Source organism: Lycorma delicatula, chromosome 2 (assembly GCF_047948215.1).
Source record: "Lycorma delicatula isolate Av1 chromosome 2, ASM4794821v1, whole genome shotgun sequence".
Taxonomy (NCBI): Eukaryota; Metazoa; Arthropoda; class Insecta; order Hemiptera; family Fulgoridae; genus Lycorma; species Lycorma delicatula.
The window spans coordinates 19,940,951-19,958,747 of NC_134456.1; the positions used below are offsets into that span (position 1 = coordinate 19,940,951).

A 17,797-nucleotide genomic window follows, 5' to 3' on the forward strand; every position below is an offset into this window, starting at 1 on the left:
TACTTTTTTGTGAAATGACAAATTATTTAATGAAAATGACATGTTGAAATTATCCGTTATTAAATTAATCTCTAACATAATTATATTTCTGTACTATATAGTCTGTTAAAAAGTTGTTACATTTTTCTAATGTAGGTTTTTTATTCTTTATTTAGCTGTCTGAAGTATTTGAGCAGGAAATAGATCCTGTGATGCAAGCCCTCGGATATTGTTGTGGCCGTCAGTACACATTCAATCCGCAGGTGTTATGCTGCTATGGAAAGCAGCTATGTACAATTCCTCGTGATGCCAAATATTACAGCTATCAGAACAGGTATGATTATAACGTATAAAAATATGTTTAGTTCAGTTCATTACATTTATAAACTTTTGGTGATTAATTCTCATATTTTTTAAAGCATTAAGTTTGAAATTTACTTAAATTTTCTTTTAATGTGATATGCATATACTATAAATGAAATGAAATAAATTTTGTTTCGTTTTTGTTACTCTAATTGCCAAACTAAAACTGTTGGTTCAGAACTAGGCTAAGGTTAAAAGTAAATATGTTGAGCAAGATTTTGTGACCATAATTATGTTATTTTCATGTCAAGGAAGGGTGGATTACATTTTCAAAACTTTCTGCAGTTAAGGATTATTATTTTCATTTTATAAAAAAATAATTTTTTATAATGTATTGTTTGTTCAGGAGAATCAATTCAAATTGAATCATTTTGTGGAATACAGTTTATTCAAAAAATGCTAAGAAAAATAAATTTTTTTTTGGAAATGTCAGTAACGATGTTTCTGATTTTTTCACTAGTTTTGTCATATTAAGAGAATATTACTACCTATCTTATGTTAAACATGTTTATAGTGAATTATCTTTTAAATTATCTATTTTTTAGTTACTGTGATGATTTATTTACGAGCCATTATTGGCCCTTGTTGCTATTATTATGGGTTTTCATTATATCTTGTTTAAATAAAAATTCTATTACCCTTCTCTACAATAATGTGTATTAAATCATGGTGTTATTTTTGTAACATGCATATATTAATATAAGTTAGTATTAGGAATTTATTTATTTTACGCTTCATTGTTTTACTGGACTTAATTTTTACAGTATGAGTATCGTTATTAATTATACAAAATTTAGAACTTGACTGTATGCTTATTTGAACCATGCTTTTTATTTTATTTGTTGCTGTAACTATTATTGAATCTCTTTGTATTAGATGTAACAAATTAATACTGTATATCAGTTGTTGGTTTCATCTTTATGGATGTTAAATATATTAAAACTATCTAGAAATAATATAGTTAGTAAAAATGCATAGCTCTCTCTGTTCATTAGTTTACATTAAAAATGTAATCTATGAGATAAGTATTTAAATACTGAAGTTTCACCCAATTTTGTAAAATTTTTTTGTTTCTAGACTTACGTTCGTTTCATTTTATGTCAAAGAAAAATCATGAAAGTAGTGGTTATTAGAATCAAGGTCAATACAGGATGTAGAGAAGGGTCAATAGTAATTTAAAAAATAAGAGTTGATTTCGATTAAATAACTAAAACATTTTTATAGAAACACAGCCAACTCTCAATAATTTGCATGTGTATGATGTGCTTCACAGGGTCTTTTTTGCATGCTTATTATAAGTCATAGTTCCTGTTGTCTTTATACTCATTTTTCATTGTATATTTAACAAATTTTTACTTTGCTGAAATTGCCAATTTTAGAACACAATTGTTTAAGAGTATCTATATAATTTCTTAGGTTATGGTTTAAAATGTTTCTTCTCATTTTCTGATTTATAAAAGGAGTATGTCTGCAGATTGAGCACAAATAGATTGAATAAGTTTTAAGCTTGATCATCTTTGTTAAGAAAAGATGTAAACCATGTACTGGCCAAATTTGTTCTTGTTTATCTTATGGGAGGATTTATGAAGCACATTTACATTCAACTTGTATTTTCAGTAGATTTAATTTAAGTTGGCAGGTGAGCACTTTCTGAGTGAAATTTTCAAAAATGGTTGATTGAGTGAAAAAAAAAGAATTTTTCATAATTTAAAAGGAAATTTTGAGTTTTCAATGGATTGACTTTCATGGAAAAAATCATTGGTGACCACCTTAAAAAGAATGGTTACCTATTGAAATTTGTGAAATACAATAAAAAGATGTATAATTATGAAGAGGTTGTACTGTATTTGTATCGAAGAAAAAAAAATTTCAGAATATTTGCATCTTATACAATGATCTTTTAGATTTCAACAGAATGCAATAAATAGATTTCATTCTAGGATTAAATTTCTGTATCGTATATACACTAGGCATATTATCTTACGGAAGCATCTTTATTCTTGACAAATATGTTACGATTTAATAACGAATAAGGTTTTCTGATTTTAATTAACATAATAGAAATAAAGTTGAAATTTGGTTAGCACTCAACAGGCCAGAAATCCGACAAGGTGGGACATGATAGTCATGTTTCTTTCACCTTATTTATTGCATTACCTGACTACATTAGCTGGATATTTGTTCTGAAGAATTTAGTATTCCTGTAATCAGTCATTTTATGAAAAGTTTCTGTTTCAATTAAAAAAATTGCCCTGATTTCTTATACCTGACAGTATGAAACATTCTAAATTTCCTCCATTGTTTTTATAAATTTTTTTCTTGATCCTTTCTTTTAATTTTCTAAGTATTTAACTTACTGCATTAATACCCCGGTTAATTTAAACTGTAAATGATTTTGCAAATTTCTCAAATTGCTAAATTTATTTCTTAAATTTTGTGTGCCATACAAAATTTATGAGAAGACAGAGGCAGCTCGAGAAGTATAAGGTGCCAAATACTTCTGAGCCGAGAAGTATTTGACATCATCTGTAGTATAATGCAACATTCTATGAAATTTTCTTTGGTCATAATGAAGAACAAGATTTGTGGTCTGGATAATATATATTAGCGACTGTTTAGAAGAGCCAGTTTTAGTATGCTGATAGTTAAGTATATTATTCTTAGCTTGTAATAGTACCCATCGGGTTGGTCTAGTGGTTAATGCGTCTTCCCAAATCAGCTGATTTGGAAAGTTGAGAGTTTCAGCGTTCAAGTCCTAGTAAAGCCAGTTATTTTTACACGGATTTGAATAATAGATCGTGGATACCGGTGTTCTTTGGTGGTTGGATTTCAATTAACCACACATCTCAGGAATGGTCGAACTGAGAATGTACAAGACTACACTTCATTTACACTCATACATATCATCCTCATTCATCCTCTGAAGAATTATCTAAACGGTAGTTACTGGAGGCTAAACAGGGGAAAAGAGAGAGAGTGAGAGAGCTTGTAATAGTAAAAAGAAGTTGAGAAAACTGGGATTTTCTAGGAATGAATGACAATAGTTCATCAGTTATTTACTTGAACAGTTTTGGTTGATATATACCAATATAACGTATATGGTGTGCATTTATAATTGTTCATATTTTGTTTATTATGTTTGATAATTACGTAACAAACATTTTTTACACCCTTTTAACCTTAAACATTCATTATTAATGATTATGATTATGTTAATCATAACCTGTTTAACTTTATATTGCATGTCATTAATTTTTAAGTTGAAATCATCTCTAGTGTAATCATACTGCGTGTTTTATTTTTAATTACAGATAAATTAGCAAGTTTTATTTATAGTTTGTGTGAGTGATATATAAATTTAATAAATTGTGATATAACTGAAAGTTTTATAGAACCATCAAATTAGATTTATTATTTGAAGCAGTAGATTGATTCCTTGTGCTCTATAGAATAATTGTATTAACTTTTTGTAAGTCTAATCTGGAGGCAAAATATTACATCACAGTGTATTAATAATTATACAACAGTCATAAAAAACTTAATTTGGACCAAATTTACTCATCAGCAGGATGTTCCTTGGTTGTCTTGTTTTATTTTATTTTTTTAAATGTTTAAAAACTTAATTGTTTAGATAACAATAAATATAGAAAAATAATAAAGGTTATACTTTATGGAGTTACTTCTGATTATACTAAACATAATTATAATTATTAAATTTAATTAGCTGTATATTAATGTACTTTTATAGATAAAATATACCTTTATAGCAGTTTTTAAATATAAACTTATTAATAAAAACATATTTAACAACCAGAACGTATTCACCTTAATTCCCAGAATTAATATTCAGTTTAAAATATTCTGTGTCTGTGCATTACCTCATCATTACCAAAAACCCTCATATTTTCTATTATGATGTATTAATTTTTTTTTTAAACAAAGTACCATTAATTTATATATATTTCTCTCCTTTATTGCTACCTTCATCAGGTTTCCCTGGTAATTCATTATATTGTCCTTTTGTTTAACCCTTGACCCTCCAGTTAAATCAAGTAGTACCATTGGGTCTCCAATTTTTTTATCACTTAGTTCCCTGTCTGCTGTTAATTAAATTTATGGTTGGTTAAATTTATGTGGTACATTTATTAACAAAACCTTAATTTAATCAAAAAATAGATGTTGACATGTCAAATACAATATTTTTTCAGTATGATATTTCTCGAAACAATTTTCTGGATGTAAACTTGGGTTTCTGGGACATCCACACCAAAAGTCATTTCATGTAGTCATTTCTACCACCTTTGACTGAAGGATTGGAGCACACAGTACAATCCTTGTGTTTGTTATCAGGCACTTTATTTATATTATGAAGCTTGCCATTCAACTGTTCTTTGTCATCTTTTGATGAAGGTCAACCTCTCTTACGGTTTGTGCTCCTGATGTCGCTAACCAGACCAGTAATCAACATTCTATGATGTTTTTTATGTGGTATTGGTTGTTGCCCTTGACCAGTGAGATATTCATTATACAAAATAAAACTGTTACCAAATACAACTGATACCTCTCACAACCAAAAACAAAGTTTCTGCCACCACTTTAAACGTTTTGCAGAAAAACTATAACTCGAAATATAATGGTTGCCCAGTCAACTCCACCTATATGTGATACATAGTCTAAAATTACCTTTGACTTTTCAGTATCTTTATTTGTTTTTTCTTTTACAATGGCAGTACTGGCATTATGAAAAGTACTTAACATTATTAGATACTTCTTTTTCTCCATGCAACAACTTTATCATCCTTAGTAAGCAACAGATTCATGGATAGCAAGCTTCCCCTTCAGATCGTTTTGTTTACTTCTCTAGGTATTCCTTATCTGCATGGTTGAACAGCACCAGTTAATGGACTCTGCTAATAATTCCTAGGCTAAATTTAGTGAAGTATAAAATGTGTCTGTGAATAAATGTAACCAAATTTTTGAGTGACATTAGTTACGTTCTTGATCAACTGGAGAACAATCTGTAAAGTGAATGGAAGTTCAGACCATATTAACTAATCTGTTGTAACAAGCCATAATATAGAATAACTGAACAAATATAACCATTTTTTGCATCACATGTAACAGAATCTAAATCCCCGCTTAATAGATTTATATCATATATTTTAAAAAGAGCACGTCCCTTGAAACTTACAGTAGATTCATCTGTGGATAAACATTGACCTGGTGAATAACAGTCTAAAAATCTAGTTTCTATGTAACCTAAAACATCTCTTACTTTACTTAACCTTGATCTAATTTGTTTACTTAATCCTAAATTTGCTGCTGAAATAGAAGGTAACATATGAAGAGCCCAAAAAATTTGGATAACTCTTATGAGAAAATAAATTTAAAAAAATGCAGAAAAGTCAAGTCACTGAGATGAAAAAAACTCTTGCAATTCTTTTTCTGTTGTCAGCCATATTCAGTAAAACACCATGCATAGCAATCATTTCTTGACTTGTAATATCAGTAAATTTAGACCGAATTGAATGCTGTCTTAAGTGGAGTCACTTTTTCAATTTTTTTCTTCACATACCTATTTGTGAATCACTATCAAATAACTCTGGTGAAAAAAATAACATAAAATATTTAACTGGTGATGTTAGTGTCTTATTCCCACAAGGGGATTCGATAACCCGAATTTGCATTATTTAATGTAAATTTGAAAAATTAAAGTCGTTTGATAGATTACTTAACGACTAGAAAACAGCATGAACTTTAGGAGTAGGCCTACGTTGGGGTTCATCTATTTCATCATCACTACCTTCACTTTCACTATAATTGTCCAAAATACCATTTTCTTCATCACTTTCTTAAAAGTTATAATCAGGATCTTCATTACTATTATCATTAAACTAATTTTTAATATCAGAATTGGTTAAAAAACTAATGGAACAACTGGTAGATGCCATGCTGACTCATAGAATACATAACCTCACATCAAGAACATAATTAAGCATAAAATGATCTATTTTCAATTCTACCGTTATTGAATACATAAGTTAAATATCAGCAGTATTGAATATATATATTACATAGGTTTTACAATTTTACAAACTGATGTCAGTTGGTTTTTGAATCTCTGTTCATATCCTTAGCGGGTTAGTTTAAAAAGTTGAATCATACTTGACAAAGGAGTGCTACATGTAAATTTCATTGTCAAGTTATACTCTACAAAGGAGCAGTACTGGTAAATTATGTCGAATGGTATTCGACAAAAGAGTGCAAAGGGTTAAGAGACAGATTTGTTTTTATAATCCTTTAACCAAATTAATAAACATGATAAAACTGATCTTCACAAGTCCTTAGTCAAAAGTGAAATTCAGAGGCAGCTCTTGGAAACATTTGTGATCAAAACCGGACTGCACCAAGGCGATGGAATCTCATGGATACTATTCAATGGGCTTTGGAAATGTTAATGAGGGAATAGCTCAAAAAATGCCCTCTAAAAATAAAAATAGCCCAAAAAATCAAAACAAGCTTCCATGATTTCGCCCATGACGTCACATTGCTAGCAAATGACATATTATTATTGTACAGCTGTTTCAATCTTTTACAAAATGTAGCCTCTTCAGGTCTAGTTTGACAGGTACAGGTAACCCTTCAACAGTTCTCGTCATGCTTGTCTGTCCTTCGCCATCCTCTGCCAGTTGGTTCCAGCCACCCTTCTAATGCCTCTGTCCCATCGGTTTGGGGGCCTGCCTCTTGGCCTTTGTTGCTCTTTTGGACTCCACTCAAGAATCGCCTTTGTCCACCTTCCATCACATCTTCTCGCGATGTGCCCTGCCCATTGCTATTTCAGAACTTTCACTGTTTCCATTATGTCATGCTCTCTTGTTATGGCTGTTTTCCGGTCCCTCCATGTATAGCCTAGCATTGACTTTTACATGCTTCTTTGTGCTATACGAAGCTTTCCTTTCATGAACTCATTTAAAGTCCAGGTCTCGCATCCTTAGGTGAGTACTGGAAGAACACACTGATCAAACACGTTTTTTTCAAGACTACTGGCATGCTAGATTTGAACACCGTTGAATGTCTTCCAAATGATTTCCAGCCCATCCTGATTCTTTGGAAAATACAGAAAATTCTTTTGTTGGTTTGCCAATGCTGACTAATGCTATCGAAGTTTTGTAGATATTGTGTAGCAGTTTTCCATATCTTTGGTCCAAAACATCATTGATGCGATTCATCAAGATCTTGGTGAAAATCTTATAGATAACAGATAGCAGACTGATGGGATGATAGTTCCGTATATCATGTATGTTGCCTTTCATATGGAGCAGAATTATTTTTGCTTTATTCCAGTTCTATGGTATGCTAGCATTTTTTAGACACGCTGTGAAGATTTTTGCCAGATGTTTTGCTGTTTCATCTCCAGTGAGCTTTAACACATCAATAGATAGGCCATTATAATCTGCAGCTTTGTTCTTCGCCATGCTGTTTATTGCATTTCTCACTTCATCCGGGAGAACCCTGGTATCTCAATGTCGTTAGTTTCTTCAGGAAGTTCCATTTTTCCTCCTAATTTTACAGCGTGCTGTAGAAGTTCCGTATGAATTCAAATATTTTGTCTCTATCTGTTGTCTGCTCATTACCAATATCGACTGCGCTATCATTTGCTTCCTTCCAACTATGAGCTTCTGTTTAGTTTTCTTCAAACTTCTTTTATTTTCTAGGGCATCTTTTACAACCTTGCTGTATTTACTGATATCTTCTTTGATTATTTTCCATATTGTCTTAACATAATTCTGAGTATTCGATCTTACTGGTATTGTTTTTGATCTTCATCACTCTTCTTTTTGTCTGTAAATTTCTGGTTTCGACACTTAACTTGCTATTATGTTTCCCACATTTTGTTGTTACTCCAACCTCTTCCGCAACTGTCATCAACTCTTCTGCCAGTTTCTCTTCTGTTGTCTGAGTCAATCTCTCCTGGAGAGCCATCTTGAATTCCTCATTCTTCTCCCTTAAGCTTTCTGTATTTATTGTTTTTCCCTTGTTTACCAACAGCTTTTGTCTTTCGAGTTTGACATTTATCGAAACCCTCACCCTAACCAATCTGTGATCACTGCCATTATTGAATTTGTTTAAAACCGACACATCTTTAATGATATTCTTCTGATTAGTAATTATGAAATCTATTTCATTCTTTATATCATGGTTTGGGCTTCTCCATGTCCATTTTCTACTTGGATGTTTCTTGAAGAAGGAGTTCATGATATACGATTGCATTTCTTCAGCAAATTGAACTAGCCTTTCTCCCCTTTCATTCCTTTCACCTATTCCATAACTGCCAACAGCAACACCTCCCTGCTTTTTGGTGCCGATTTTGGCATTGAAATCTCTCATTAACAATTTAAAATGACAATCCCTTCTCCTGTCCTGCATCTCCTTAACTTCTTCATAGAGCTCCTAAATCTCTTCATCTGAGTGACCTGATGTTGGAGAGCGTATACCTGTAATATTTGTAATCCATACCGTTCTGAAAGCATTAGAACAAGCCGTGTCACCCTACTTGAGCTTCCTTCCACTATTGATATCTTGTCAATGATAATCTTATTAATTAGGAATCCAGTGCCATTCACTTTCCCGCCGGCTCTCCTAAGTGATAGAAAACACGACCTGACTAGACTGTGACACTGCTCTCCCCTGCGGCAAACCTCACTGAGACCAACATCCCATTTAATTTTTCCCAATTCCTCCTCCAGCTCTCGTAGTCTGTGTTCACCAAGTGACCGACAATTGTAGGTGCAAATTCTGAATGTCCCGTTCCTTATTTTATTTAAAGGTTTATGGTTAGGTATCACCAAAGCAATCCCCACCTGGAGATCCGATAGGGGGACGGTTTTCCCTCCAGAATATTTTACCTCAATGTTATCTATCATATCTGATTTTAAAGGTATGAAGCATAATCAACACACTTGCTTCAGAGTGGATTGGTGATCCCCCAGGACAACTCAGCTCACCAACCTAGTTTCCCGCTGGGATTGGGTACCCAACCTTCGAAGTTTGCCCGGCTTAACAGGGGCTCCTCTTGTAGGTTGTACTTACGCATCACTCCCATTTGACCATGACATAGATGAAACTAAAACACAGGTATTAGAACTTCAAAACATTGCAAATAAAATTTGCCACAAAATATCATTCAAAAAGACAGGAATTATGCTCCAAACCTACACAAGTAGAAGAAGTCAACATAAAGAGTAATAAAATGAAAATAGTAACCCAATTTAAATACCTTGGAGACGTAATAAACAACCTAAATGAAAAAACCTCAATCAAAACGAGAACAATTAAACTAGTTAAAGCACAAAAATTAGCCTGTTACACCTATAATAAAAATTGTCTATTCATAAATACAAAAATAAGACACTACAACCCAGTTATAAAACTGGAAGCCACATATGCACCAGAAACACTCTTCCACCTCAACCAACAATTAAAGACCAACAGACTCCAAAAAATCGAACGAAGAATTGGAAGAACGTGCATCATCAAAAATTACCAGCAAGATGGGCAGTGATGGATCGTGCCCACCAAAGTTGTGTACAAAAAGTTTAGATAGAACTCATCACTGATGAGACCGATCACCATTGTTCATCAGTTTTTATTAAGCTAGTAAACTAATAGCTGACGGTTAAGTAATGCCACTAGCAACAATGAATTGGAATTCATTTTAGCATTCTAAAAAAATAATACTTGCTATAACTGTCGTGAGTTATTAATTTTTCTGAAATTTATACTGACAGAAATATAAGTATAGAAAATTTTATTATACAGGGTGTCTGGGTTAAATGTATCCAAAAGTAATGGTCTGTATTTAGAAAACCAGATGTCATAAATATTGGCTTAATCGATGGGAAATATCTCCAAGATTTGTTCTGTTTACTTTCAAGGTCAGTGGAGTATGCATGCGCAGGCAAACCGACTCACTGCAATTATAATCAGTATTAGTCAGCTAAACTGCGGACCCCACAACAGAAGGTTCAGTGGTTGCTTTGGTTAATGTAGTTTCAAATCAGTTTGAAATTTGTTACATTGGTAGAATTAGTTTCAACTGATTAAAACTTGGAAAGTCACTTGTGTTCAATGGCACGTACGAACAATGAAATATTGATTCTCCTGCATTTGTCAGTGGGATACAACTTGAAGAGAGACTGGAAGCTTAGTTTCACAAACTGGAAATATTTCAGTTAGTGACAAGACTGTGGATCATGTATGCGATGCATTCATGATGCTTCGCATACATGATGGTCAGTCTGGGAAAGTAAATTAGGAGGAGTAGTTACAAACTGCAAATGAATTTTTTATCCACTATTCACAACATTGTTCATATGCGGCTTCATTTGCAAGCATACAAGTTGCTACATCTCCTTCATCACATTAAACATAATGATCGCCAACTCCAATATCAGTTTGCTGTAGAGGTAATGTAACGCACTGTGTTGAAAACAATTCTAATTATCTTGATATGATTTTATTTAGTGATAGACAACCTTTTTTATATGCAGGAAAATTAAGAGATACAATTTTCAGATTTGCACTACAGAAAATCCCCTTACAGTAATTGAAAATAAAAGGAACACACCGAAAACCAATGTGTATTTAGGAATGTACGAAAATGGCATCACAGTTCTATCTCATGGAGCCCACTGTGACAGGACACATGTACTTTGATATGCTTGAGAACTTTGCTGTTCCCTCAGATTCCTGCAGGCTTCAGTTTCCAACAAGATGTTGGTCCACCGTACTTTCATTGAGATTTTACCATCTCAATGTTTTTGAATAACACTTTCCATGGATGTTGGATTGGATGAGAAGGTTAAGATATGAGGTTTTTTTGCTTTGGGATTTATTAAAAGTTCTATATATCAAAGAAAACAAGATTTGGACAATTTAAAACAGAAAATTATTGAAGCTGTTGGTCTAATAATGCCGCAGATGCTTCTGAATACCTCCAAGAGTTGGATTATTGTCTAGACGTCTGCCAACCTACAAAAGGTGCACACATTGAACTTGACTAACCTACATTAAAACTTTGTGAGTTCCTGTATTTATTAAAATAAATAAATAAATATTAAATTATATTAACTGGTTCTCTGTATATAAGCTGTTATTTTGTTGGATACTTTTAGCCTCTTATTATCTTTTACCCGGGCATATATAAAGTTATGCCAATATATATTATTTTGTTTTATCATGCAATTGAAACAATGACATTGTTCACAAATTCAAGCTAGCAAAATTAAACATAAATATATATTCACTAATAAAATGGCTTTAAATGATCCAATTATTACTTTAAAATAGTCAACCCAGAATGACTAGAAAACAGAATGATTTAACAGAATACTCTGCTAAACATAAACTTAAATGAATACAATTGATACATTTTTATTCTGATATTTTAGAAAAATATCTAAAGGAAAAGAAAGAATTTTTTTTGAAAATTGAAAAATTACATAGTAACAGTTTCTATAATCTATTTAAGAAAATTGTAAATAAATGATGTTATTGATATAAAAGAAATTTTTAAAAACTGTGTAGGAGTATATTGATGTATATTGTATATAGGCTAAACAGATCTAAGAGTGTAGTAGCATATTTTCTATCAGGATGATTTTCATTACCTTTTACATTTTTATAAAGTTAGAACTTCAAAAGTTCTTATCAAGATATTGAAGCAGACAGATGATAATTCTTTTTTGTGTAATTGTGCGGTCTCCTGTTGTGGCTATTTAACCTGTTAATAAATTCAGTGCATATTACGAGAATTATTATTAATTACATTAGACACAGTCAAATTACATGTACACAATCTTACTTTAATCACTAAGGAAAACTTGTGTAATGTGTGTAACAAAATATTTATGAACATTAAAGAAATCATAGAATGCTGCGTTTGCCAATCATATTTCCATCAGATTTGCGCAGGACTCGGATCTCTTGAAAACTTTTGTAAGCTGAAATCACATAAGAATATCTGGAAATGTGATATATGTGTGAAAGGTTTCGAGTCAAAAGTTGGAGACAAAGAAAAAATCTAGATGATATTGTCAACTCAGTAAAAGAAAGAAACACCCATATTTAATCAATTTAATGAAAAAATAACTCATCTGAGTAGAACAGTTGAAAACATTAAAAGAGGAACGCTCATCTCAAAAGGTGCTATAGCTTTTGAGACTTACAAATTGACACTTTTGAGACTTGCACCTTTTGGTGCGACTTGCGAATCAACAACATAGAAACTAATGGAGTTCTGGAAACAAAACTATGACGTCTATAAAGTTTTAGAGAACGTGGCCAAGGCAATAAATATTCCGTTCTGCAGCGATGAAGTGTCAATAGCCCATAGGATACCTACAAGCAGAGGTAAAAGGAAGCCTATTATATACAAATTTGTCCACAGTTACACAAAGATGAAATGATTCATCTCACGTAAATGAACAAAATCATCCTAGGTAGAACCAGGGAACTTAACAAAACAGGCTTACATATGTTTGGGTGAAAGAAGGAAAAGTGTTATAAAGGAAAAACCTGACTCAAGAGCCATCAGACACAGTAAGGAAGATGACATCATTCGTTTAGAAAATAAGTAACTTGTTTACGAATCGGATTGTCTGTACGTTGATTCTGATATATTTCAATATCAGAATATTCTGTTGTTTTTTTATCTGTTGAATGTTTCTATGTGTTCCACTATAATTGTGTAGGTGTTAATTTTTTTATGGGTAACAGAAAATTTAATATTTTTCCTATTTTATTGATTATTCCGATTGCAGGTATTAAGCCCGACAGGAATTGGGTAATTTTAGAGATTTCTTCTTATTTTTATTGTGTTATTATTATTACTATTGTATTTTTTTCATTTCTTATCAAACTTGCTACCAATTTTAACTTTTTAACTACTTATCCTATTATGCCTTTTAATAATGAATTAGATAATTTGGTAGCGTATAGTGCTATGTTGTAATAGAAGTAAATGATTTTTTAAAATTTTAATCCTCAATTATATTTTAACCATAAATATGACCTAAAACTATAATTCATATGAATATAAGAAGTATAAGAAAAATTTTTGAAGAATTTTTTTTTACTTGGTAAAGTAAGTTTCAAATTATATTGACTGAAACTTGGATCGGTGATGACATTGAGTTTAATTTCAGTTTAGAAGGTTGTAACATATTCATTCAAAGTAATAAATTCACAAAGAGTCAGGTATATGTTTATGTATAGATAAAAATATTAAACATGAGATTATGAAAGTAGAGTTAGAAAATGCAAATTCATTTGGTATTAATTTTAGAATTGATATTTGGAACCATAAACTGATGCCATTTATCGATCGCCTTCCCAGAACATACATTCTTGCCTGATTAGCTTAGATGCTTATCTACAGAAAATAAGATGGATGATAACATAATTTTAATAAGAGATACAAATTTATATATTCTTGATAATAACCTGATAAATTAATTTCTTAGTATTTTGCAACTATATGGATTTAAATCATATAAACAAACTTACACAATTACAAAACAGTCTCGATGGTGAAATGCAGTTGAGCAGTTACATAACTATATTTTCTTTAAGAGTGGTTCTGTTGGGCAGAGTGATGTGATGGGGGTGATCCTGAAGACTGCTATCACTGACCATTACTGTACTTCATTTCATATGATATTTACAAACTTTGTAAAAGATAAGACAGCAACCGATAATATTATCGATAAAATAAATTATGAAGAACCTAAATCTAGTTTAGATAAAAAAACTGGAACACGTATGCAATAATAACATCGATACTAAGGATACATTAATAACAAATTTTATTAATAAACTTACTGATTACTTTGACTACATACATAAACAAATTATTAAAATATCACATAAAAATAAACCACTAAACAACATATTACTCCAAGCATGGTAGCTGCTATGAAAGAAAAGAGATAAAATGCACCGTAAATTATTAAAACAACCTTTTAATACAAAACTAAAAGATTATTATAAGAAATATAGAAACACATTAAACAGTATAATAAAGACAGCAAAAGTTGATTATTTTAAGTTCCAGCTAAATAAAAACAATATTAGGAAAACGTGGGAATGAAATATACATGGGAATATGAATAGGAAAAAATTATGCGACCGAAAATTCAACCTAATAAATTAAATAAATACTTAACAAATGTAGGAGAAAATTATGCAAATGCGATACTAAAAAATACAAATAACTTAAATCTGCCTTTTTTTTTTGTTAACCCCACCCTCTATTAATAGTCTGTTTCTTAACCAATAAATATTATTTAAATATTAAATATTAAAAAATTAAAAAAAATTATTTGTCACCTGGAATCGATAACTTATTGCTTCTTGCATAAAAGAACTACATAGTAAAACCACTTGAACTTATAATGAATAGATGTTTTATTGAAGAATGTTTCCCTATTAAATTTAAAATAGCCAAAATAATCGCAATACATAAATCAGGAGATAACAACCCAGTAAAATACAGACCTTTTTCTTTCTTTTTCCTATTTAGGCTCCAGGAATTACCATTCAGGTATTACTTCAGAGTAAATTACAGACCTATAAGTCTGTTAAGTAACTTTTCCAAAATAATTGAAAAAATATTAAAAAAACTGAATAATAAAATTTCTTGATAAAAATAATTTTATTCATAAAAATCAGTATAGTTTTCAATGTGGAAAAGCAACAAAATATGTGGTTTTACATTTAACTAGAATAATTACCAACAATTTTAATAAAAATAATAATAATAATAATATTATAGTAATATTCCTCAGTTTAGCTAAGGCATTTGTATACAATGTCTCACAAAATTTTAATATAAAAACTAAATAACTGCGGTGTATAAGGACCAGTAAAAGAACTGTTTGAAAACTACCCTAGAACTCACATTCTGACTTTAAATAATATCAGTGATCGCAGAAAATCATCAAACTTGTGACTACCACAAGGTACGGCTCTCTTGCCATTACTTTTTCTTATATATGTCAACGATGTTTTAAAGCTGAACCATCTAACGGTACCATAGTATCTTTTGCTCATGACACAGCTTTGGTTTTTACAGGCGAGATGTGGGATGAAGTATATAAGAACACTATCTGTGGATTACTTATGGTAAAATCTTCATTTGAAAGCCATATTCTTACGCTGAACTTAAATAAGACAAAATATGTCATTCTTGCCTACTGAAACCGGCAAACCCTCTTGTGAATTTCAACTAAAACTACATACGTGTTAATTAAATAATAACGAATCAATAAACAGTAACTGCCATTGTCAGTAAAGATGAAGTCGAGTCAATAAAATAACTCTGAATAATATTTGACGATCATATGAAATGGAATGTCCATGTACAGTATTTAATATGAAGTACCTTATTCACACTTTTTACAAAATAAACAAAATTAAAGATCTTGAAATAATAAGAACTGTATATTTTGCATATGCTCATTCACTTTTTCAATGTGTTATCAAGATATGGAGAGGAACACAAGATACCCATCTTAATAAAATATTTATGCTCCAGAAATATTTAATTAGAGCAGCTCTTGGTAGACCAAGGTTATATCCCGGTACATACTTATTTGAAGAATTTAAAGTACCTACCTTGAGACAAATATATGTCAAGAAAGTATACTACACATAAACAAACATATAAATGATTATGAATTTAAAAATAAATCATACAATACTCATTCAGCAGGATCAAATACTTATACCACATTCTTTTCTAAATTAACTGTTTGCAAATGTCAATTTTCATATTACTCCAGTATATTTTCTAACAAAGTTCTCAATCATTTTAACATACAAATAATAAACAGTAATCTAATCAAAGAAATAGATGAATGGGTGAAACACAATAAATATTTAAAATTACCATATTGAAAGAAAAATAATCCATACTAATAACAATAAATTTAACATATAATGAATATTATACAACAAAATAAATTAATGTACTACTGAACATAAAAAAATCTATATACATAAAACTGTAAATGTTAAGTAAATGCTAAGGCAGTATAAATTCATAATAATATTCAGGTATCTTATCTTGAATATTGCTAGTTTTATTGTATGTTTATAATGTATTTTTTTAAATTTCTCCATTATGGAATTACTTATTTTCTCACTTTTTTTTTTATTTCATGAATTGTTTTTTATTTTATTTCAATGTAAATTTAAATAATTTTACATTCTGGTTCTATGTATTTTTTCTTTAAAGTCTATGTATTTTATTTAACTTAATTAAAATTTTTTTGTTTTTATTTTTTTTATTTTTATGTATCATGTTACAAAAAAACGTGGATTTTTGTTAGTTAAATATTGTATTTTTAACTAGTTCTTTTATTAATCATCCTGTTATAATGGTACAAACTCGCAGCTGGCACTCAAGGTTTCTTTTGCTAACTGCCTCAAGGATAAATATGTTGAATACAATTGTATATGTAATTTTCAATTGACAATAAATAAATAAATGTAAAAATATGTTGATTTATACAATATAGCCGATATTGATCAAAAGATTTCACAAAAATTTTAGAAAATGTAAAGATAAATGGGAAAAGTATGGTAGGCTGTTGGATCAGAAGAATAGACTCCTTACTAACTAAAACAATTATTTAGTTTTCTTATTACTTAACAGATCACATTATGCAATGCAATGTAATTTATTTTTTATTTATGACAATAATGTAAACACACATTGAAAGTGGCATTGTACATTGGCATTTTTGTATGAATTGTCTTACATTGGATTAGCTAATATTTTTAAATGGTTAATAAAATTTTAACTGCTTCACATCAAATTTGGCTAGTAACAAATTTTACTAATGATGAGACTGTACACCAAAATGTATTTTAAAAACCTTCTATGCATTCTGGGAATTCAAAGATGATACCTAAATAAAGTAAGAGCAGTCTTCTAATCTTCCTTCTTCCCCAAATTATAGTAACTTACTGAACAATATAAAACTGACAATAAAACAATATAAAACTGGTTTTAATTAACAATATAAAACTGACAACAGCCTTCATTTATTTTATGTAAGGTTTACATTACAAAGTAGTTTTTAATACTTATGTTTAAATTATTGTAATTGTTTATCTTAGTAGCAGAATAACAATATTTATTTTGCTGTAAGTTTTTTAGAATCTGACCACTGGAATTCTTATTACTTATTTTTATTATTTATTTAATTTTACCTTGTTTTTTTACCATTACTTCTTAACACCCCATACTTAAATAACACTTGTTCACTTTTGCATGCTATTAATATAAGAATTGCACTATAGTTCAGTTTTAAAAGGCAGTAAATATTGTACTGCAGACTTCTTGCTGTGGTATGTAACTCACCTTTTTCTCAATGTGCATTTCTTCTAT

General features: G+C 30.4%; 1 protein-coding gene across 5 annotated transcripts in view; it reads left to right on the top strand.

The window, feature by feature from the left end:
* Positions 1–17,797, top strand: part of nej (CREB binding protein nejire) — a 162,103-nt gene that overhangs the window by 76,018 nt on the left and 68,288 nt on the right. For all 5 annotated transcript variants that reach the window (XM_075358428.1, XM_075358430.1, XM_075358429.1 and 2 more), the window contains one exon: positions 156–313. In XM_075358428.1, coding sequence (XP_075214543.1) covers positions 156–313 — 158 coding nt within the window. The remainder of the gene's footprint in view (positions 1–155; positions 314–17,797) is intronic.